At 39.1% G+C, this 24,432-nt stretch overlaps 1 protein-coding gene across 1 annotated transcript in view; it reads right to left on the bottom strand.

Moving 5' to 3' along the window:
* Positions 1-24,432, bottom strand: part of LOC145996580 (uncharacterized) — a 171,074-nt gene that overhangs the window by 120,718 nt on the left and 25,924 nt on the right. Inside the window, exon 2 of the mRNA XM_083133100.1 lies at positions 5,154-5,217. Coding sequence (XP_082989226.1) covers positions 5,154-5,217 — 64 coding nt within the window. The remainder of the gene's footprint in view (positions 1-5,153; positions 5,218-24,432) is intronic.

The raw sequence follows: 24,432 nt of genomic DNA, 5'->3' as shown, positions 1-24,432 counted from the left end.
GTAAATTTTGTGCCATTTGGTTTCTTATATTGAGTATACAATTTGAGGGACAGCTTATAAGAGCCATTTTGTGCATTTAGAATTGCCTGTATATCAGGTTTTTTACTGTTCAAAAAATTCTTAATGCCACATCTTGGCTCTGATACAAACCGGTGATCCCTTAATTGGCCGTTAAAACTGCTACGGATAGGTGCATAGCGTGGCTGCTTTGCTGCTCTGGCATTAAGAGGTGCTTCGTGCTTTCTTTTCAGACCAGATGTGGATGGTTGTGAGGGCAATGCTGATGACTGTACATAAGAATTACACTTATGCCATTTGTAATATGCCTTGCTTAATATTTTATGGCATCTTGGACACATTTTTGTGGCTTTTCTGCATTTCTTAGAGTTACAAATACGGCAATGCCTAGCCCAATGAGAACTAGATATATTTTTATTACACCGATTGCAATATTTTTGTTTTGGCATTTTTTCTTGTTGTTTATTATATAAGATTTTCTGGGCTTCAATTCAAAACTTTATACTTAATAAAAAATATCAGTTGGGTTCAGCAGTTAGTGGCTGAGCTGGTGCTTTTATACCCAAACAACAGCAGTAACTAGGTTTTGGTGATAGTTTTGCTGATGTACAACACACTTCACCAGGTTTAAAACCCCATCTCTATATCAACTAAATACAATTCAAAATTGGATTTTGAACTGTGCAATAAATATTCTGTAAGTCTCACTTGTGTTTATATTAACAGAACAATACAAAACCAGAATTGTATTCAGGATTGTATGTTTTCATACAAAAAAGCCATATTTTTGACAAGTTTATAAACAACAATCACACAGATATAGCTTTTACACACATGGCCGAATCTGTCTGAGCAGAGGAGGGAGGGGGGTTTCAGATTTGGGGGCTATCAACTAGCAGTAATTATTCTCAAAATCTCACTTGTGGACATATTATTTTGCCACATGTATTTCAATCTTAAATATTTTATCAGGACTCGAACCCCGAGCCTTTTGTTTACAAGACAACAATATTATCATTTTGCCATCAGGGGAGGCTTCATATTTTATGAGGACTTAAACCCAAACCTCCACACCTGAAAAATTAGGGTATAAGCCCCTCTTGCCATTGTCTTAAGTATGGGTAAATCTATCTGTTGAGCCCTCGCCTTTTCTACACTAGAAATTCAGAATTTCTTAAAAATCAGAGCATATCACACCTGAAGAATTGGGGTACAGGCCCCATCTTGGCATTGTTTTAAGTGTAAGCAAATCTGATTGTTCAATCAAATAGCCTCGCCTTTTCTACACTTGTAAGTGGCACTGTCCCTACCACAAATACCACTACTCAAATATATGTATTTCTACGAAATATTAATTTGACTTGGCAGTTCCTCTTTTCGAACAGGAATAAGTTTTAAATTTTAATAGCTTATAAATTTACACTAGCAATTTTGAGTAAAGGTTTGGCGTAACCCTAAAAGTACATTTAGAGACTGCAAGGTCAACTCTCGATATTTCAGATATATTAAAAATTTTCATCACAACGTCTTGTAATAATTATTTGTTACTTCAATAACCTCCTCGCAAATGTTTCTCGCATATTAAAACATAGATGCCAATTTCTGTTTATTTCCTTGTAATGCTGACCTCCGTGGCGAAGTGGTTAGCTCAACGCTTTACGATGCCAAGAGCCCCCAGGTTCGAATCCCCGCCCGGCCATGGGTCTACTTTCCTTTCTTCAATTGCATCATATCATCACGCATCCTCATCTTTGCGATTAGCCATATGTAACAGATAAGCGAAGTAAAATAAATTAAGTCTATTAATCATTTTTTTTTAAAACTCTTTAATTCTTCTTTAGCATGCCACGTTTTTGTTAAAATTATATTACGATTTGTAAAATGACGAAATTCTAAAGGAGAACACGCAAATTTCTTTGTAGCTCATCGGTCAGAAAGTTTCAGGAATATGGATTTTCAAAATACATTTTTTCACATGTACTTTGCCCCCTTTTAAAAGTAGCGCGTTTTCAATTATGTTACTAATCATTAAAAGGATGCCTCAATACCATCTTGGAGGATGACAATTATTATTTTTCCCCTCCTAAAAGTAATAATATACTTTCGCTTTCTGAATCTCCCATATAAATGCTAGGGGCCGTCTGCTTCAGCCGAGCTCACTGCTTCTCCGGCGACGTCACGCGTTCGTGCAAGATCGGCAATCTTCGGATGGCTTTACCTAATCTCTATATTCCTTGACCAGGCGAGTTCACAAACATTTCCCCTCTTACGCAGAAAATTTGTTTACATTTATGCAAGACAGCACCATTGTTGTTGATACATTCACACAGTTGCAAGTATTTTACAATATTTTACAATTTCCTCTGCAAAAAGTAAAAATTCTTTACATATATGATAATAACAATAAAATATTTTAAAATATATTGTCGAGAAACGGAGTCGACCACAGATTATGTCAACAGATAGATGATTCAATTCCCGATTACAAAGCGTGTAGTCGAGTAAGGCGACACAATTTACTGTTTCTTCATTTGTTAGAAGGGTGTAAGAAGACAACCAAATGTCAGGCTCAAAGAATTCCATCCGTAAATAGAACATTCCTCCTCCCAGAAAATTTCAATAACCTAGCAGAGTATTTGAACAATAGCTAAGAAATTTCGCATCCATGTACACTTTGGCTTTCTTTCATTCACTTTAATTTCGTAACAATAAACAATGATTCAGTCTTCTTTACAATTAAAAGCGGAAATAATGAACGAATTTAAATATCGTCCGTAAACCCAGCAATGGTTGTGTGTACAGCGGCAGGGCTCCTGGAATGTGCTTCTATTGTTGCAACGAATTTGAACTTCTTGCAGCTAACGGTTTGTCAGACAACAATGGTGGCAGTGGCGGCGATTAAGGGGGGCAGGGGGCAGTTCCCCCGCAGCTAAACCTTATCTACTAAGGGAAAGTAAACTGTCCTTGCCCCCCCCCCCCCTAGTTCTGGAACCCAATCGCAGCCACTGAATAGTGGTGATGTACTTCTGTAGTCTTATCGAAATTTATACTTAATTTAATTCAATTACATATCAGGGGTAAGGGACAATTTAAATATATTGGTATTGTTTGTACTGGTAATATAATTTGATGCCTATGCCACCCCTTATGAAATTTGATATCTCACCAGGAGGAAAGTGGTCGGTTAGTAGTGGGGATTCTAGTGTAATAATTTTAGAGGAACACGGGGGTTGGAAAAGTTCCGGGAAGGCTTCGGAACGGTAATGATGGAACAGGGTTCAAAATCCCGGGGGGACGGGGGGGGGAATTCCCCCTCCAACGATCTTGTCCTGAAATCCCCCCACTAAACTCTTTCGGGGGGAGAGTTTTTGTTTTAACAACAAACATAAACAATTAGTTTGGGGTTCGAATGTACTTGACTGGAATAATATCGAAAACATACAAAAAGAACGAACAACAAAGAGCCTCATCTCTTAGGACACTGAACACAGGAATTAGACCGACTTATTTCTTCTCCATTTCTCATCGCCTTTCGTTATATATATATATAAATATATTAATAAAACACGTAATAACACTTATATGTGAATTTTATACAAGAAACTATTATCTTCTTAATGTCTCTTAATTTTTGTCCCTCCTCCCTTACACAAATCATTGTTCATAGCATCAGTAGTACATCAAAATCTTCAATTTGCAATTACATTTTGAATGAAAGCCAGTCGATATCATATATTGTATATTTTATAATATAATTTCATTATTTAATAATTGACACATATTTAATGACATTATATATACTTATATATATATATATATATATATATATATAGCAGGAGCGTATATCTAGGGTAGCTAGGCTACCTGCGAAGCCTGAAGTCTAGAGAATAAAATTCAGGAGAAAAATCGATCACAAATTGTAAATAATATTATTCATATCAGTGAGTTGATGATGCTGATTCTGGAGTTGGCAACCTGATTTCTTATTAGTTGGCAACCTGATTTCCTATGAGATGGTAACTTGATTTCTTGTGAGTTGGCAACCTGATTTCCAATGAGTTGCCAACCTGATTTCCTATGAGATGGTAACCTGATTTCTTGTGAGTTGGCAATCTGATTTCCTATGAGTTGGCAACCTGATTTCTTATGAGTTGGCAACCTAATTTCTTATGAGTTGGCAACCTGATTTCTTAGGAGTTGGTAAATTTATTTCTATTCATAGCCTAGGACCATGTGACATAGTGAGATACCCCAGATCTTGGACTCAGTATACGCCACTGATATATAGTGTGTTTGTGTGTGTGTGTATGTGTGTCTATCTGTCTGTCTGCTCATCCCCTTCCTCCCACCACCAATCTGCAGTGATTCCGCATCCTGTGATGGATTACTAGATAAAGAAGAAAGAAGACTCAGACGTACAGTCACCGGCAATAAAAACATGAGACACCTAGATCCTGAATTACTCGCTTCCCAGCAAGGCGTTCTGTGAGTTGTCTAACGCTACAGCGATAAGTGGATTTTTATAGCAAATTTTCAATGGAAACTTCTACACATCACGCCCTGCAGTGAAGCGAGTATTTCAGAATCTAGGTGTATCATGTTTTTATTGCCGGTGACTGTACGAACTGGAAAGGCAATAGTACGACATCTACTTTCTTGGGAGCAGTCAGTAAACAATGACGTCATTTTTGTTTACTAATATTTCCAATGTGCCAATTTTACATGACATTCAGACTTGATGGATTGCGACAGTCTGTTTCTGCGAGTGAATAGTGCAAATGTTCAATCAAAGTGCAGAGGAAACCAAGAAGCAGTGCTGCAACATGAAGAGAAATTTATCTTTTTTCATGGAAATTTGAACCTGAGACATCTGGCCCTGTACCAAGAAGGCTGGCTATAAACATGCAGGCCTACGTGATGAATTGTTTTATCATTTTTCACATGTAAGATCATGGGCCAACGAAAGTACTAGTGCTATTACTACTGCTCCTACTACTTATTACTATTATTATTTCTTATATTATTGTTATTTCTTTAATTAAGGAAAAAATGGAAACTTTTTCCCTTGCAAAGAGTAATTGTATCCTCAGATTGTAGCAACACTGCAAGAAGGCGTTAAGAAAGCTATCACATACCTGCCAGGCCAAGAAAGAGAAGAGCGGTCCACATGACCGCCGTTCCGCCAAATACATCCGTTCCCTGTAATAATAAAAAGACATGCATTAAAATTTAAAGTCTTACAAAGTCAATATGGAAGTGTTATTATTAGAAGCGCAAGGCATGATTTTGAAAGACTGAACATTGCAGCTTGAAAAATATCTGTAGGAATTTTATCCGGCAGACTACTTAATATCTGTTATTAAAAAGTATGGCTACGTTCACGATATTGACTGATTGATGCAACGCTTGAGGTGAAAGTAGTAGGTGTATGTTTGCTGGATCCATGGTTTAACATGAAGAAGATGAGACGGTGGTGTATAAAAATTGCAGTCAAATGCAAACCTTAAAAGTCCAAGGACCTCAAGGCTGCAACACTGAGCAAATGAACTCCACGACACCATTCTTGTCATTTTAAAGATGGCGCCTCCTGCATACGCATGTACTGATTTCTTGCTCTCTAGAAGCCTAAAGCTTATAGACATTCTACGACAAATGAAAATTCAGTGCATGCATGCTTATCATTCCAGAAAGTTTACAAATAGAGGAGGAAGATCGACAATGGCCTCGGTCTGCACGCAGATGGGTGAAAAGACCTTCGCAGTGGCTCATAAGTGACTGCACGTAGATTCCAAATTTTCTACTTATTTAGGTATACATGCACTAAGTCAGACTTGAAAATATAAGTGGATCAGCAATAGGTCTATGCTAAAATGCAGCACACTTTACATGCAGAAATCTACTAGATTGAAAACATAAAAACAAATTAAGTTTATCATTTGACTGTCCCTCGTATATACGATCAGAAATTGGGACCTAACTTTGGGGGGGGGGGGGTTTGATCAGAACATGAATTTCAGGTCGCAGAAGATGAAGATAAGAGTAACTTGTAAATTTAAATTAACCTGAAAATTTTAGATGGCGAGTGCTCCCCTTGCCCCCCTTCCCCCACGTTACGCCTATGATAAGAGTATACAGGCTACTAGTGGTGGCGATTGGGTTCCAAAACTGATGGGGAGGGGGGAAAAGACAGTTTACTTTCTCTCGTAGATAAGGTTTAGTATAGTGCAGGGGCAATAGCGGCAAAGGGTGGGGTGGGGGTAACTACCCTCCCCCACGCCTCCCGTAAATGCCGCCACTGTAGACTACTACAAATCGTGGACATGATATAGCTTATTGCTTTACTAGTAATTAACAAAATTATTGTTATCATATGTAGTTGCTAAGGCAAAGTACACAATTCGTTTCCAACACCTCAAGATCTATGTATTTCCATGAACTAGGACTCGACTTGCACCAATGGCTACCAACAATAAAATTAACCAATTATCAATATCATTAAGATTAAGTTTACACAGAGAGAGTATCTTGAGTTTTTGTTTTGTTCACCTTTTGCCCAGGGACTGGACCTACAGTTTAAAGTGTGATCCGAACCACTATGTGTCTCCACCGGGTATCGGACCCTAAGTTAACAGAGGGAGGTACCTTCGGATGAAATTAAAAGAATGATTATGTAATGTTTTTTTATACAAAACTTGAACACATGTGCTATATACGGAATGTTGACCCAAAACACAACAAAAAACAAGATCTTTCCTGTTGTGCTGAACAGGATGAACTTCAAAGACACATAACTGGGGACATAGATTTTTTGGTGTTCCTTTTTGCCAAAATTCGCGTTTTTCTTTCAGTACATTTACTGCCAATATACCTAAATTCATACATACAAGGTCCGCCCATAAAAAACCGAACTCTTTTTTTCTTTTAGGAAATAAAACAAGTAATTATATTCAAATGACTTTATCACCTTCTAAATAATCACCAGAGGAGGCAATACACTTTGACCAGCGTTTGTACAAGTCTTGGAAACACTGCTGATAGTCATTGACTCATTGACAGTAAGTGTTTGCAAAATACGCGTAACATTTAATTTAATGTCCGCGACGTCGTCAAATCTTCGCCCATTCATAGCCATCTTAAGCTTGGGGAAACGGAAAAAATCAGCAGGCGATAAGTCCGGAGAATATGGAGGGTGATTGATCACTGTTTCTGAATGCTTAGCAAGGTATTGTTGTACAGACAATGCGGTATGAGGCCGAGCATTATCGTGTAACAGAAACCATTGGCCAGAATCACAGAGATTCTTCCTAACCCGCTTCATCCTGTTTCTGAGTCGACCACTGTTTGGTTTTCAGGGACAAATTCATGGTGGATCAGTCCATGGGAATCAAAACCAGTGCACGAATTTTCTCCACACTGTCGTCATTCCTTGACGTTGAAGGGCGTCCTGATCTTGGTTAGGGTTACCAGACGTCCGGTTTTTCCTGGACATGTCCTACATTTTAGCCTTATGTCCGGCGTCGGGGAGGAATTTGAAAAATATTATAAATATCCTACATTTTGAGAGTCACGTAATATTAATTAGGAAAAACGTAACTTGCATGATTTCTCTCTGTTAAACTGAAGCACAAGTCTATGAACTTCGCTACCAAACTCAATGGTGAAATTTATTTTGATTCAGTCGTTGCCCAAAAAGAAAATAGAGGTTTCTGCTAGAACATTAAGGTCGCATCTGATGACGTCATTATTTTCTTCCTGAGTGGAATTTATTGCCTTAGGGTTTATAATGATGGAACAAGGTGTTTCCATTCTTATTCAATAGTTTGATTCTAAAGCAAGGGGTATAGATATCAAAGTTATTGAACTAGAAACTACCCTGGATTAAAAGGTAATTGCTGAATATTGGCTTACCATTCTAGGTCATAATGAGAGAGTATTTTCGTTACCATCAGCACAACGGAGTCATGGGAGAAATATTTTTTTCAAAAATCTGTAAAAAGTTTGATACTGGGCTTCAGTATAATTTCAGAGTTTGACTGTTTAGACTCTCATAAATATATTTTGATTAAACGTAAAATTTTTGATAAAAATTGACTCCTCTGAGAAGTTAAACCTTGGTCGGAAATCAATTCTATGAGGGGCAAGGGGGCAAACGTTGAAGTAATGAAAACCAAGGCTATCAGGACAAAATGATACTCACTTGGAATAAGTTTTCATGTATTACTTTATTTATTCTTCCAGAAGGCCAAGGGCACCTACAGGGGGGGGGGGGGTCACAGAGAGGGAATTGCCATTCTCGATTTTAAATTTTATGCAAATAAAAATACATTCCGTACTTTTTTTTCTTAAATTCGTAAAATTTCAAAGCTGTAGTTAGTGGGCGGCGACCAATCTAAATTAAAACGTTGCAGAAAAGAATGCGGCGCCCTATTAAATTAATATTGTTTTCAGTTTGCAAAATAATGGATATAAGGATATAAAAATGTTCTTGCAAGCAAAGCGAGCAATATCATTCTTTTCTGTATTGCATTGTAAATTACCAGAGAGAGAAGTAAGACCAACTATGTACTTCAGACTATTACTGCTAAGCAGTTTGGTCTTAAATGCATGAACAATTGTTTGGATGATAAGGAGCGCGCGCATATGAGAGATTTATATCATTTTTGCTGTTGGTTTGTTATGAGGAGGATGAATTGATTATGTAATTCATTTAAATAATATGGTATATATATGTATTAAAAACACTTTGAATACGTACAGAATTTAGTGTTAACATGTTGCACATTTTTTTACGTCGCTCCATGTTGCATATGTGTAAAACATATGTTGTACGTACATGGCAATTGTAGGCTACATGTCACATGTACAGAAAAGAATTACATTCGTCATGCATTTTCTGTCTTTCAAAAATATAGTTTGTGTGCTTGTTTTCAATTATTAGCTAATGTGAAATTGAATGTGTTGAAAAAATATTTCAAATCGTTTGTCGAACACAATTGCTTTAGCACCGACTTCTACTCTTTTTGCGTAATTTACAAGGATAATAACGTCTTTGATACTACTACTACTACCGCTACTACTACTACTACCAATAATAATAATAATAATAATAATAATAATAATGTTATTATTACCCTGGTACTTGCTCCCCCAGACAAAAATTCGTGGTTGGGCCTCTGCTAAAACATGCATGAATATTTCATTCTTCCTTTATTTTCAACATCGCACCCCCTCAGCACCCCTAGATGATTAATCCTGGCGCCACCACTGTTCTGCAGCGTACATAGATGGAACTGGACTATCGTCTGGATATCCTACGGGCAACAAACCAGGGGTAGCGCCAGAAAAATTTGGCCGGGTAGACGGGAGACAAATACTGTTATACAGTATTAGGGTGGGCAGATATAACGTTTACGAGTTTCACGAACATGCATTCTCTCGCCCTCTCCTCCCTCTCTTCCGAATTTCTTTGTATTTTTTTCGCCTTTTCTCTGTGCATATTTAACCTTTCCCACAATTTTCCCTCTGCTTGTATCCCCCCCCCCCTCGATTTCACGAACGGTGCGCATGTGGAGACATACTGATTGTGTTGCACAAACCTTTCACTTGTGGCATTTGTCGAGGCATAAAAGTTCTCTGTTCTTTATCGTCGTTTCATTCAAGCAACCTGAAAGTTTATATAATTTCTTTTTGAACACCCTGTATATACATAAATATCTACATTTTTTAAAAAAAAGGCTAAATCACAAGACTTTGGATTATCGCGGTATATTTCGTTGTTTAGGCAGAAAATGTGTTGAAATTTTACGAAAAAGTCGACAATTCGCATTTTACGTTAACATCGCGTTATTTCGTGATTTCGAATGGGTGAAAAATTTGATCAGAGCATGTCACTACATACCCGGTCGAGAAGACCTACAACGGCTGGGGGTTCGTCGGGCTGACCACCCGTCACCCCAATACTGGTCTAAGATCTCCACGCTATAACAGGTGGCGGAGGAACAGTGTGGGAGGGAGACCAGCAGTCGGTAGGTAAGCCAAGGCTCTCAAGGGCTGTCGCGCTGTGGGTTATTTTATGTCACTACATATTTATAAACGTTTCTTGCAGTTATTAGCATTTTTCGGTACAATCGCGTTTTGAAAAATCAAGCTCCCTACATTGTCGAGAAGTTGAGTATGAGTAGACGAGATACCTTCAATGAAAATGTCACTTTAGAAAAAAGTGGGCATACTTTCAACACGTCACATTGAAACAACATGACACGTAATACAGTGACCTTCGCTCTCGCCGATGACAAGTCCCGGTCGCTATTCACGTCGCCGTTTGTGATGGATGCTATGCTTAGTTCGGGTGAATTTACGTCTGTGACCTCGCTGATTTCAGCGTCAGAACGACATATTGCTCACGGCGGAAACTCTACTTCCGGTAGTTCTCCACCCTAGGGAGAGTCGTTCCGCGCGTGATGGATTATTGGCTATTTGCATCGCATTAGTCAAATTTCTGCCACCGACAAGACTACTACGAAATGATTATGTTAGGTTGTCTCCAGTGTCTTAAAGTTGTCTTTAAGAGTAACTGAGTTCCAATTATTGGTACTTGAAAAGTAATTGTTTGTTTGAATTGTTTCAAGCCCACTTTATGCACAGATAGGCTAAAGAGGTAAAGTAATTTGCCCACTGTTTTACATGCAAAGTATAACAATTGAAATATCAATAAGTAACATGAGAGGTTTTACCCTAAATCAGGATGATCCCTGTATGTAATATTTACATTGGGTTGATGCATAAATTCGTAGCGTTTGTGTTTGGTATGGCAACACTGTGGTGTTAAAGTTTGTTTATCGTTTTATGTTCATCAACTGTAGTGGCATTGTTGTGCTTGTGAATACACATTGAATTTTACAGATTTGAAGAAAGACGGTGTTTTTTAATGGGCTATAGAACAATAAGTGTCCAGTTTAAGGGGCGGGGGACATTTCCGACATATTCTTCTCTCTGAGTTTAACATAGAGCCAAAGCAGCGAATGCGGCTCGAAACACTTGTCCCTTGTACGGGGAGAATGCCAACGGAAAAAGCAGGGCAAGAAAATGGTTTTGTCATTACAAAGAGGGCATCTTTGTCTTAAGCGTTTCTCCACGTTCAGGAAGACCATCGGGCTTTCATGAAGACAGTTTAAACGCTTTAATCCACGAGGATCCGCATCAATCGATTCGAGAATTAGCAAATGTGATGAACTGTGACCATTCAACCATCGTGCGACATTTGCATTCCATGGGCAAGGTTCAGCATACCGCACGCTTTAAATTAAAACAACCAAATCAGCGAGTAGGCCAGGAAGACAGCATCATGTGCTGCGACACGATAATGCACACCCACACTCCGCTAACATGACAAGAGCTGCTATCCACGAGCTTGGTTCGGTCCACATCCTACTTACTACCCTGATCTTGTGCCCTCGGATTGCTATTTTTTCAGCTCTCAATCCATCGATCTTCAAGGAAGCTCCTTTGGTGACGAAAATGGTCTTCAAACTTGGCTTGACGACGCTTTTAACCCCGAGTCAGCTGATTTCTTCAGGCGTTGAATTGAAAAACTGCCCCAGCGTTGGCAGTCGGTCATAGACAATGAAGGAAAATATATTACTGATTAATTTATGTCTTTTGTTCATCTCAAATTAGTATCAAATAAAAATACTCAATATATATATAGATTTGAATATTTTATTTCACTATTACTTGCAATTTAGTCATCTTTATACTGGAGCTTCTCATAAAACACTCCCAGCATAGTCTTATGGATTCCATTATCGCAGCTTTGTCCATAGTCACTTTGAAGCTCATTGTTAGCTTCCTATTGAGCTTGACATTGTTTGCAATATTATTGTTCTCAAGTAAGAGAACTATTTAGAGACTAGTGTGCTTGCTTTTGACACTTCCTGTTTCTTCTTGCGAGGCTGAACGTAGCTCCATTGCTTTGTGTCGCCTCAAACGGTATTTAGAAAGTACAGTGACCCAAAAGCGTCTTAACTCTGTGTCACGTACACAAGGAAAAGCTGTATAATATCAATAGTAAAGATATAATGAAGGATTTCATCGAACGCTACGATAGAAGAACCATCATCTTCGGAAAAGTAAGGTAGTCGTTGAAAGAATTTTGTCTTGAAACATGTCATTGTTTTACTTAATCAGTATTCAGGCACATAGCCAGGGAGAGGGCTAAGGGGGCAGAACCCCCTCGAAATCCTACAAATATATAATTTAAATGTATTTTTTTATATTAACAGAAATAACGTTAATTACATCGAAAAAGTTTATAATAGAGGAATTAGGTTATATATTTATATTTCACCATTTCATCGAAAGAATAAATGGATCCACAGCTTCCAAAACTTATAATTTTCTTTGCCAGAGGTCACAGAATATAAACTTTATGAGTAAAATTTACCGCTAACTGTTAAAACCTTTTTTAAAAGATTGTGTAAAAGTTAATAACAAAACACAATAACTATGATCTTCAGTACACTAACTGTACAAAATATAAGAAAAATAATGGACAACAATTGTGTAGGTTATCACTGATACGGTGAATTGAGTAGCAAAGTATCTCCATTCACGTAGTAATAACAATAGATTTGGATTGAAATTGGTATATTTTTAATAACTTATAATGGTTATTTTAAAATAACAATACTTATTCTTGCCATTATTATTTGTACTAATCAAGTTGTATCTATGGCCTTAGCCCCCTCTACAAATATTTCTGCGACGCCCTTGCTGATAAGGGACGAGCTCCCCACCGAAATAAGATTCTTGCTACGGGCTTGTTAGTTTTAGTATTACTTCTATATTTACACCTGTAAACATCTGTCCGTTACTTGTGTCTGCATTGCTGTGGCTGGATTTGTTTGGTTTGATTCTTGTTCATTTTACTTCGCTTTTGGGCCACTTTGGCTAATCGTAAAGATGAGGATGAGGGTTGATATGTTGAAATTGATGAAGGGACATTCACAAAGAATTATAAGTGTTTTATATATATTTATAAGATGCGTAACCAGCGTTTCAAAACGATGCGTTTTTGTTGTACGTTCACTTTATGCACAGACAGGTTAATCGGGACTGGACCTACAGTTTAAACTGGGATCCGAACCACTATGTGCCTCCACCGTGCGTGTGTATGTGTGTGAAGATATGAAACTCCAATAAAGGATGATACAGTATTATAAACAGAATGTGATTAAAAATCAATCAAAAGTTACATATAAAGTATGATGTCTAATTATGTAATCAAAATATAGTGAATTTTTTGTCCAGTTATTAAAAGTTCAATGTTTGTGTCTTTAGAGCTAGTTAATTGTAATTACATTTCTGCAAAGGTTAACTCAAATGTGTTTATTCCAGGTCCTTAATATTAAAAAGAAACTTCCCCCCGCAAACGGAAAGAAATATGTTTTTATGCTATACCTAACTTTGCCCCCCGCCACCCCCCCCCCCAAATATCGGAAGAAATCGGCGTCATATGGTTATATGACCCTTACCAATATCTATTTCCTTCTCTTTCAGAGGCAAAAGCCTAATGAAGAAAACATTACATGATTATCCTGCATTCAAATGTCAGAACCCAGTTACTGTGCAGTAATAGAGTTCCCAGGGTGCAATGCGAGACAGGAGACAATCGCTTGACTGCATTTTGAAAAGGCCACCATTAAAAATAAGTGGAATTACCCTTACTCATTTTTTTAGATACCGACTGCCTTATTCCCCACGTTGGATTATTATTTAATTTCGCGAGGTAAGCATTTGCATTTGTTATACGATAAGAATCGGGCCATATATAGCCATTCTGAACTCGAAATTATCAATTATTCGCTACCCTGTTAAATGTCATGCTTAACCTTGAAGGCCTACGTGGATTCGTTCTTTACAACGTGAAGAGTAATGAATTGGTAACGGGTGACCTTTGAAGTAAGGTCAGAGCCGCAGGGCAAATAGGTCAAAATCTCAGAAGGAAATGTCGAAGGAATATTTTATTCTTTTCGAATCGAGAACGTTTTCGGCACGCGATTCGAATCTCCTGACTCGTTCGTGTGAGTCATTCATCTCCCAATGGATGTTGAAGAAAATAACCTTGGAGGATTCCCAGGAAAACTCGGTCTGTCCGTCCGTCCGGCACGGATTTGGTGTTCACGAAGACATGGAGGAATTCAATTACCTTGAGTTGGACATGGATCTATTGGGGAAAGAGTATATGCCGTGTCTATAGCTGCTGGTTATTGGTTACGTTAAAGGAATGAATTTCGTTTCGAAATATTTTGGCCTTCGGGAGACAAGAAATACTAGCCACTGCAACGATACACGTGGGTTTGATTGATCCTGTACGTATTTTATGAGTGATTGACGCAGACTACTTTCAAGTGTCACAATTTGGTAGCAATGCACTAAACAATTACTTGTGTTTTACCTGTTGTGGAGTTCTCCACGGCGACTGAGCGAGTTGAATGCTACACTGTTCACTAATAGATAAAAATACCATTACTTGCAGTTGACGCCAACCTCCGTGGCGGAGTGGTTAGCACAGCGCGCTGAGGCGCCATGGGTCACGGGTTCGAATCCAAGGCCTGAGCATGGGTGTCTGTTCATCAGTTCCATCCAGTCATCACTCGTTTTCATCGTCGCGATTAGCCAGAAGTGGAAGAAAGGTGACGCAAAAGAAACATAGAAATTTCAAAACGAATGAGGGTCAAAATTGAAAACCTTAAAGACGTAATGTTTATTTGTCATCAGAAGATATAAACGCTTTGAAGAGAGGAAAGACGAGACATGAAAAAAAGCTGCGGAGAGAGAGAAGGAAAGAGAAATATATGAAATTTACGCACACATGCACACTCTGAGAGACAGAGAGAGAAACAACAAGGAGAGAGACAGTGATAGACAGAGAGAGAGAGGGGAAGGGGGAGAATGACGAGGAGAGATAGAGAATGAAACAGACAAGGAGAAAGAGTCAGAGAGAGACAGAAAGAATGAAACAGGTAAGGAGAGACGGACAGGGAAAGAGAAAGACAGAGAATGAGAATTACAGTGAGAGGGACAGAGAGAGGAGAGAGAAGAGAAATAAAAATGGAAAAATTGAAATAAAGGATATTAAGAAGCAATGGACTAGACGAAGGAAGGGAAAGAGAAATAAAAAATAAATAGAAAATGGAAGAGAATAGAAATATAAACATGCACACAAAGAGAGAGTGAAATAAAATCAGGAAACACACACAAAGAGAGAGAGAGAGAGAGAGAGAGAGAGAGAGAGAGAGAGATCTGTTTAGCTACATTCCTGAATGTTGGAGAAATAGAAAAAAAAGGAAAGACTTCGTCTCAATGCCGGAATGTGTTAACGGTACAGAATAAAGATGTAATGCTAACTCCATTACACAATGAACTCGTAATAATTCATATCAACTAGAGACGCTGCCGCTATTTACCTATCGGCAGGCGAGTGGGACAAACACTTGACAACTCTCTTGGCTATCTACACACCTCCTCGCCTCGCAGGCACAAAAGCATACGCGTTCGAGCAGCGTGAAGGCAAAACAAGAGCCTCCACTAAGCGAAGAAAGTTCACAGGAGCAAAACATATGCAGAAAAGTTCAGCTCGAAATAAAAGCAGCAGAAGCATACCGAGAAGAGAGAAATAGAACTAGCAGTAATTTTTTTTGCAAACAATGCTCGGAGAAAATGCAAAAATGAAATCACATATGCAATTCGCATTATTGTGTGGTGGAAATTTCGCAGACAATGACCAGGTGGTATTGTACGTGTGTGCGACAATGGTATGGGCAAGTTGAATGCCGAGGAAGTGCTGGACAAACGCAGGGGTTCTTCACCCCAGGTTGCTGGAATCTCTTCGAATGGTGGTTTTACCTGAGGTGACAAGCGAGCATCGCGTTCTGGCAACACAGCGGATGTGCATGCACAGGGCGGGAGCCCAGCAGAGCGAGTCTCCGGTTGGAAATAGTCAGCGGTTGGATTAATGGAGCGATGACCAGTGGATTTCAGCCCCTAATCACAGGCGAATTTTTACTACCTGCAAATACCGTTCGGCAATGCATCAATTGGGAGAAAGGGTTAATCTCAGTTTTATCCTGCCAGCTTCTCTGCTAGCATGTTCATCTGCTGTGTAAGGGTTGAACCATGGTCTTAACTTCAGGCTTAACTTTGGGGGGGCGGGGGCAGACTCGAAAAGTTTTCATCCCATAAAATAGTGTCCAGGATTACTTGCTAAATAACTGTTGCATTTGCGAAATCGTAAATATTATTATTTATTACTCCTCAGGTGTTAGAATGTTAACAAAAGTATTCTTAACTTGTAAATTTCAACAAACCTGATTTTTTGTGGGGAGGCAAATGCCCCCCCCCTTGCCACCACCAAGTTACGCATATGGGTTGGCCCTTTGTGAAGAGACACCGAAGACACCCTTCCACACCCTGGATTGCATTTGCAGACTAACGAGACTCTGCCGTCTGGACTCACAGACAGAATAATCTTATGTGGGATTCATGTTGTGTGCTGTCCGTGTGTGTTTGTCATTGTTCCTTCATCCCAGTTGGGAGGGACAAATTTCTGTCCCGTAGCCCACCTCACTGGCAATAAATTCTAACCTACACTTGCACTGTTTTATGTGAATAGTGATACCGGTAATATTCTAAACAGGAATCAAGCTGACTTCCATGTTCCAGAGATTAGCGTATTGTTTTGCAAAAATTGATGTTCAGGGCTGGAATAGATGGTTGTTATTGTCATAATCCCTCCCATTGCCAGGGTAGACTGAACGATCAGCTATGAGAAGTTAAGTGAATAAACAATGTAAACAAAAATCTATTATCCTTCCTTAGAAGGGACTCGGGTTCGATCTCGGCACATTTACAGTGGTTCGGATTCAAATTTAAACTGTAGGTCCAGTTCCGATTAGCCTATCTGAGTATAACGTGGACTTCGATTGATTGATTGATTTGGTGTTTTAAGTCCACTTTATGCACAGTAAGGCTAATTGGGACTGAACCTACAGTTTAAAGTGGGATCCGAACCACTATGTGCCTCCACCGGGTATCGAACCCGGCACCCCTTGATTACAAGGCGACGACGCTACCACTTAAACGAACTTGTTCCAGAACTTGTTGAACTTAGTGATAAAAAAATCGAACAGTCTCTAAAAATATTACGCATAATAATATTTCCAAAAACCTGGCAGTTGGGAGGGGCGATCGCCTCCGTCGCCATCGCCGATACGCGCCTGCTTCATCCATCTCATCATATCACCTTTCATTCTCATCTTCGGGATTAGCCAAAAGTGGCAGAAAAAGAACCTAAAATAAACTAAATGAGCAAGAAAAAATATTTTCTTCTCTTATTTCTCTTCTAGCCAAGCATCATTTTCTTTTGTTTTCTCTTTTCTCACTTCCTCTTTTTTCATTTCAGGTTTCTATCTTCTCTCCCTTTCTTTCCAGCTGTCAATCATCTCTCTCTGTCTTTGTGCGCAGGTGCCTATATTTCTCTGTCTTCTCTTCCTTTCCAGATATCCAGTCCCCTCTCTCTCTCATTTCGAAATAATGAAAATGTGATGTGGTGCATGACACTGAACGTTTGGGACGTAAGCAGTACAGTATCGCAACTACAGGAGGGCAGAGGGGCATTGCCCCCAACCTAGGATGGAAAACTCAGGGGGCCAAGGGGGCAAACATTGAAGTGAAAGGAGAAAGACTAGCAGAATTGACGAGTTGCAGGATAAAAGTATCTCAGCGTGGATACAAATATATTTCGTAAATTTTTCTTGCTCTCTTCGCTCGCAATTTCTGCTTTTCTTACAATTTCGTCAAGTTCAGAGATAACGAGCGGTGCGAGTCGGCCCTGGAAGCCAAACAATCTAAATAAAAAGCATGTCAAAGAGAATGCAATAGCGCCCCGTGAAATTGTTAAATCAATATTATTTTCAGTTTGCAAACATTTGGTTCTAAAAATTTTCTACCTCGCTTCGCTCGCAATATGATTCTTTCTCTAATGCATTATAAATTACCAGAGAGAAAAGTAAGACCAACTATGTACTTCAGACCAGTGGCGGCGATTAGGGGCGCGAGGGGGGGGGCGGTTGCCCCCAAATTTTTCGCCACTTTTGTCATTGCACTATGCTGAACCTTATCTACAAAGCGTAATACTGACTTTGCCCCCCACCTCCGTTTTGGAACCCAATCGCTGCCACTGCTTCAGACTGTTGCTGCTAAACAGTTTGGTCTTAAATGCTGTTGGTTTGTTACGAGGCGGATGAAATGATCTATGTATTAAGGAAACTTTGAGGCATCTCCGATCGCGCAGTGGTAGCGTCGTTGCTTTGTAATGAAGGGGTCCCGGGTTCGATATCCAGTGGAGGCACATGGTGGTTCGGATGCCACTTTAAACTGTAGGTCAAGTCCCGATTAGCCTTACTGTGCGTATAGTGGACTTAATACACCAAATCAACGAAATAAACTTTGAATACGTACACAGTTTAGTGTTAACGTGTTGGACATGTATTTTCTTATTTTACGTCGCTCCATGTTGCATATGTGTAAAACGTATGTTGTACATGAAATACAAAAAGAATTATATTCGTCATGCATTTTCTCTCTTTCAAATATGCAGTTTGTGTACTTGTTTTCCATTATTAGCTAATATGAAATTATTATTTCAAATCGTTTGTTCCTACACAAATGTTTTAGTGCCGACTTTCATCCTCTTTTTGCGTGATTTACGAGGATAATAACGACTTTGATACTTCTTCTTCTTCTACTACTACTACTACCAGTAATAATAATAATAATGATGTTATTATTATTATTATTAATAATAATAATAATAATAATAACCATGTTGCTTTAAGTGTGATTTTTATTACAAAAAGTTGGACGTCGTCAAAAGGATCTCGCCTTGCCCCTGGGATATCAACAAGCGGCTTCCTCATCTCTCGTCCACCATTGGCGCAACTTGGCAAAGGGGGCACTCACCCCCAAATTTCCAGATGTATTAAAATTTATAACCTCCTGGAACCTAAATTTCATATTTCAGGTCTTCGAAAATAGGCCCCAACTTAAGCTGCCTTCTTCCATGTTACGCGGGAAAGATTCAGAAATGGGCAGAAATGTTCGACAAAATCTCACCACTACAAGCGGGCTTCAGGAAAGGGTACAGCACGTTAGACGACATATTCATATTACAAACTCTCGTACAGAGGAAAATAAAACGGAAGGGGGAAATTATACGCATGTTTCATTGATTTTGAAAAAGCATTCGACAAAGTTCATAGGGACATTTTGTGGGGGAAATTGCATGAGAAGGGAATGTCCGCGAGCATGATCAGAGCACTGCAAGCAATATATGCGAGGGTAGAATTCGGAGTAAGATGCGAAGGAAACCAAGTCTCGGCACTGCAGCCTTCGCTCAGGGGACTCAAACAAGGATGTATTATATCACCAGTGCTATTCTCACTGTTCATAGATTGGGTAGCGCATGAAATTAAAATGGACCAGGATTCTATCCCATGTATAGCAGTGCAAAGTATGCCAGTCCTTATGTATGCAGACGACATAGTCATCTTGTCCGAGACAACAGAGGGTCTACAAAGGGGCATAGATAGCATATATGAGGGATGCATCAAATATAAAATGAATGTAAACATTAAAAAAAATCATTGCTTTCAAAAATGGCTACATATTTATCAGACAGTAGACATGGACAAACGGGGGGGATTTAATCGAGCGGGTTAAAAACTTCACATGCCTGGGGGCAACACTCTACATGACAGGGAGCTGGGCACACCACATAAGAGCAAGAAAAAACTAAAACAGAATTTGCAATAGAACAAGTCATAACGACAATAAATAAGGCACCTCAAATGCCTTTCCCGGTCATTCAAAACCTCAATTCATCAATAATATTAGGTACATTAAACTATGGAGTAAAACTGTGGGGGTTAAGGGGGGACAACACAATAATTGGCATACAAACCGACTTTTATAAGAGAGTAATGGGCGTAAGCAGAGGTACGGCCAACTGTGGGATTCTCAACGATTTGGACCTCAACAGAGACGCGGATGAGGGTAGTTAAATATTGGATGCGATTATCACAAGAGGACCAAACCACGCTGAGGGGACAATGTTTTTGAAATACAGACTTCCAGCTGAGGTCTGGAAGTGAAAAATCTCTTATATAATAGCGGAATGGGTTGGGTATGGGAAGGTTACTGGGCATAGACAGACAAGAAATAATATCAGACTGCCAAACAAAGACCTCAATCAGGGAACAGCTAAGAGTAAGAGAATGGGGGAAAGCGAAATATATCCAGGTTGTGGGGAAAAAATGAAAGAGGCGCGCTGGCATGGTTCTGATTAGGGGGATGGAAACAACTAAGAAAGATAAACGAAGCAGGGGAAACGACATGTTCTTCGTGCGATGGGGAGGAGACGGACGAGCATATCCTACTGAACTGCCCTTCTACACGTGACCAAAGGGACAAACTTTACAGGGAGGGAGGTGATAGAAGTGGTAGACGACAGAATAAAGATAAAGGCGCAGCAAGTGGGGAAATACCTGGGAGAAGTAAGAGAACGGCGGGGGAAAGCTATTAGAGAAGGCAACGAAATGAGTGATCATGCTCCAGACGAGCCATCTTTATAGAGTAAGTGTGTGTAAAGTAAAATGTATGCGTTTTTGGTGAGAGTCAGAGGCGTCTTGTGAACGCATGCGGTGCATGCTGCGCATGGGTCAATTGTAGGAAAAAGGACAGCTTGCTCTGCGACGACATTCATGAGCATTTCTACATTCTAATTTCTTCATATAGGAGAAGTATTTATTTTACACGAAAGCGATGAACTAAGCTCATATTACATTTCTTGGATCTGAAGTGACGCATGCATCAATTGTGGGAAAAAAAAATATTACTTTCTTTCACTTCATGAATGTCGTCGCAGAGCAAGCTGTCCTTTTTCCCACAATTGGCGCATGTGTAGCATGCACTACATGCGTTCACGAGACGCCTCAGGAGTGCAGGAAAAGAGAAGTGGGCGAGGAAGAAGGAAGAAAGGCTGGAAGAAGAACTGCCGAGGGAGGGGAAGAATATGTATATAGGGGACAAAGTAAGAGACAGCTTAAAAGAAAACTAAATGTAACAAAATATTGTAGAAAAAATCAAAACTATGTGGTGCGTAACTATGGCTCGCACAAAAAGAAAATAAATTGAAATTCATAAAGAGTGACAAATATCCTCAGGAGACGCCCACTGCTTGCCTTTCGTTTTCGGACGTGGATTGCGATGCGGTGGTTGTTTTGCAAGCATCAACAACGGCAGGGTGTCGACAATCGTTATGCTTTCCTGATCATCAGTGTTGCCACATTTCCAACGACCCACATTCTCCTCCAAAAAGAATGTGGGAAAAGCGCCGATTGCTCATCGCGACACAACCAGGGGAACATGACGGACAATGGCAGAGGCGACATGAAATGAATTTCACAATTCCCGGTGACGATATGTACTGGTATAAGTCCCTTGCTGAATTTGAAGCTGACGTTATGTTTCAATGTGCAATAAGTATTTCCAATAGGTACTCTTTCCCCAAGAGAAATGGTGGGTAGCACAGCGCGCTACCGCGCCAAGGGTTCCGGTTTCGAATCCCGGCATGAATATGAATTTTCTTTGTGACTGTCCCTTCATCATATCATCACACTTCATCTTCTCGATTAGCCAAAAGTGGCAGAAGTAAAATAAACCAAATGAATCGGAGTGGGGGGGGGGGTGGCGGAGAACGCTATCCCCCACTTAAGAATATTTTCATACAGCATACCCCCATTAGGATAATTTGCCTAAGCATTACCGCCAACTGTAATGTCTCCGTGGTAATGCATACAAAAATCCCTCTTACTATCTTTATTTTCTCTATTTCTTTCAATCCTTCTCTCTCTTCCATTCTATACTTCTCTCTCTCTCTCTCTCTCTCTCTCTCTCTCTATATATATATATATATATATATATATATATCCCTCCTCTCCTTCCATCTTCCTCCTTTGTCTATCTTTCTCCATTCTTCTATCTATGTTGTTTCTCTATATATTATCTATCATTCTCTTTCACTCTCTCTGCTATTTCTGTGTTCCGCTCTCCCTTTCTCTGTCATTTTTTTTCTCTCTCTCTCTCTCTCCCCTTATTTTATGCTTCTTTCTCTCTTTCTACCAATAATTTTGTCTCTCTTCTTCTATCATTTCTACAACTCTTTCTTTTTCTATATTTTCTATTCTTCTCTATTTTTCTACCTCCCCTACATTCTTCTTTCTCTCCTCCTTTCTATTCTTCTCTCTATCTCTCCCTCTTCCTTTCCATTTTGCTTTGTCTACTACTATTTGTTCCTCGTTTCTAAATAATTTCATATCTAACATTTACTCTCTGTCACTTTTATCGTAGTTTCTCTGTTTCTATGTTGCTCGTCCTCTGTTTTCTCTCTCTTCCCCTTCACCAGGCCCGTAGCCAGGATTTTATTTCGGGGAGGAGGACTCTTCCCTTATCAGCACGGGAGTCGCCAGAAATATTTGTAGAGAGGGGTAGGCGTCTGATAAAATTGATTAGTACAAACAATAATGGCAATAATAATTATTGTTATTTTACAATAATACCTATTATAAGTTATATACAATTTACCAATTGCAATCTAAATGTAATGTTATTATTACATGAATGGAGATACTTTGCTACTCAATCCACCGTATCAGTGATAACTAACACAATTGTTGTCCATTATTTTTCTTATATTTTGTACAGTTAGTGTACTGAAAATCATAGTTTTTGTATTTTGTTATTAACTTTTAGACAATCTTTCAAAAAAGGCTTTAACAGTTAGTGGTAAATTTTACTCATAAAGTTTAAGTTTCTGTGGCCTCTCACAAAGAAAACTATAAGTTTTGGAAGCTGTGTATTCATTTATTCTTTGGATTAAATGGTAGAATATATAGCTAAATAGAACCTTCTTCCTCTATTATGCACTATACATTTTTCAATGTAATGCAATTTTTTCTATGGTTATAGCTAACTTTATTTGTGTTATTGACAATAAAAATGACATTTACATTAGATATTTGTAGGATTTCAGCCCCCTTAGCCTTTCACCGCCCTTCACATCTCTTTTCATCAACTTATCTGTACTTGTATTGATAATTTGGTTAATCGTGACGATGGAGATGAATGATGATTGCATGAAATTGGTGAAGGGGGCGACACGATGCACGCAATTGAGATGCACGCGACACGCAAGCGATAAGTGACACGTGTTGTGTCGCTTGGGATCGAAAGTTTGCATTTATTACTGAAGGTTGCCTTCCAAGCGACACGTGTTCATTGTCACCTATTGCGTGTCGCTTTAGTCTGAAAGCTCCTTTACTAGTAGTGCATTATGCTAACGGACCAGTGCTTCTCAACCGCGGGCCCGCGTCCTGATACCAGACATTAGTATCAATTATACCGGACCACGAAAGGTTAATTAGATCTAGTTGTTGACAAGTCATTTAGGCCTAATTTTATAATTGTCAACAATGCTAGATATATTTGAAATTTTACTAATGGACCAATCCATACCAAATGGCCCAAAAGACAATAAGTGGTTGGTTAGTAATTTTTTGAAAATAATAGTTTGTTGTTGTAACCCCTACGCAAGGGGAGTTCAAAACAGCCATAATTTGTTTTTTTTAAAAAATGACTTCCTTTTAAAATGGCGGCCATTTTTATTTCATGCCTTGCGGAATTTTTGATGTTATATCAAAGCTATAATTATTTTAGAGGAAACATATACATCCACAGTTTTATCAGAAAATATTTGAGTTCTGTTACTGGTTTTCTCTTTGAGTTAATTATAACTCTTTGAAAATGCTCGCATTTAACTTTCTTTCACAATTTGATATTTACAGCATGAGGAGTACTCAGAAAACGTGCCTGTATTTTTATTTATTATTATTATTATTATTTTTAGTTTGATATTTTATCGATAACAAAGTTACAACAGGAGGAAGTTGGACAAAAAATGCCAAATTTACGTTACTAGTTCGACTTGAAAGAAAAAAAATCCGGACAGCGTCCTCACGAAGCCAGCGCTGAACTACGGAACTGTGACAAGCGCTGACGTAACAAGACAAGTTTTGAACAACAATAAAACCAAACAATTGGACTTATCACTGTTTTGTTTAATATTCAATCCACGCGCGTAAACAATGAGCAATTACCAGTTCGTAATCTTGGAAATCACTTTCCTTTACGAAAGTGAAAACCGCGCTTCGGAACGAATCGTCAGCGGCTGCTAATCGGGAGATTTTCACGCCGCTGCGAGCTCCAACGGATCGGAAAATCGTCCGGAGTCAGCCGTTT

This window comes from Lepisma saccharinum, chromosome 12 (assembly GCF_977018435.1).
Source record: "Lepisma saccharinum chromosome 12, izLepSacc3.1, whole genome shotgun sequence".
In the NCBI taxonomy this organism is placed as follows: domain Eukaryota; kingdom Metazoa; phylum Arthropoda; class Insecta; order Zygentoma; family Lepismatidae; genus Lepisma; species Lepisma saccharinum.
Note: the sequence above shows the minus strand (reverse complement) of the source record. Positions and strands in the feature narration are given on the sequence as shown.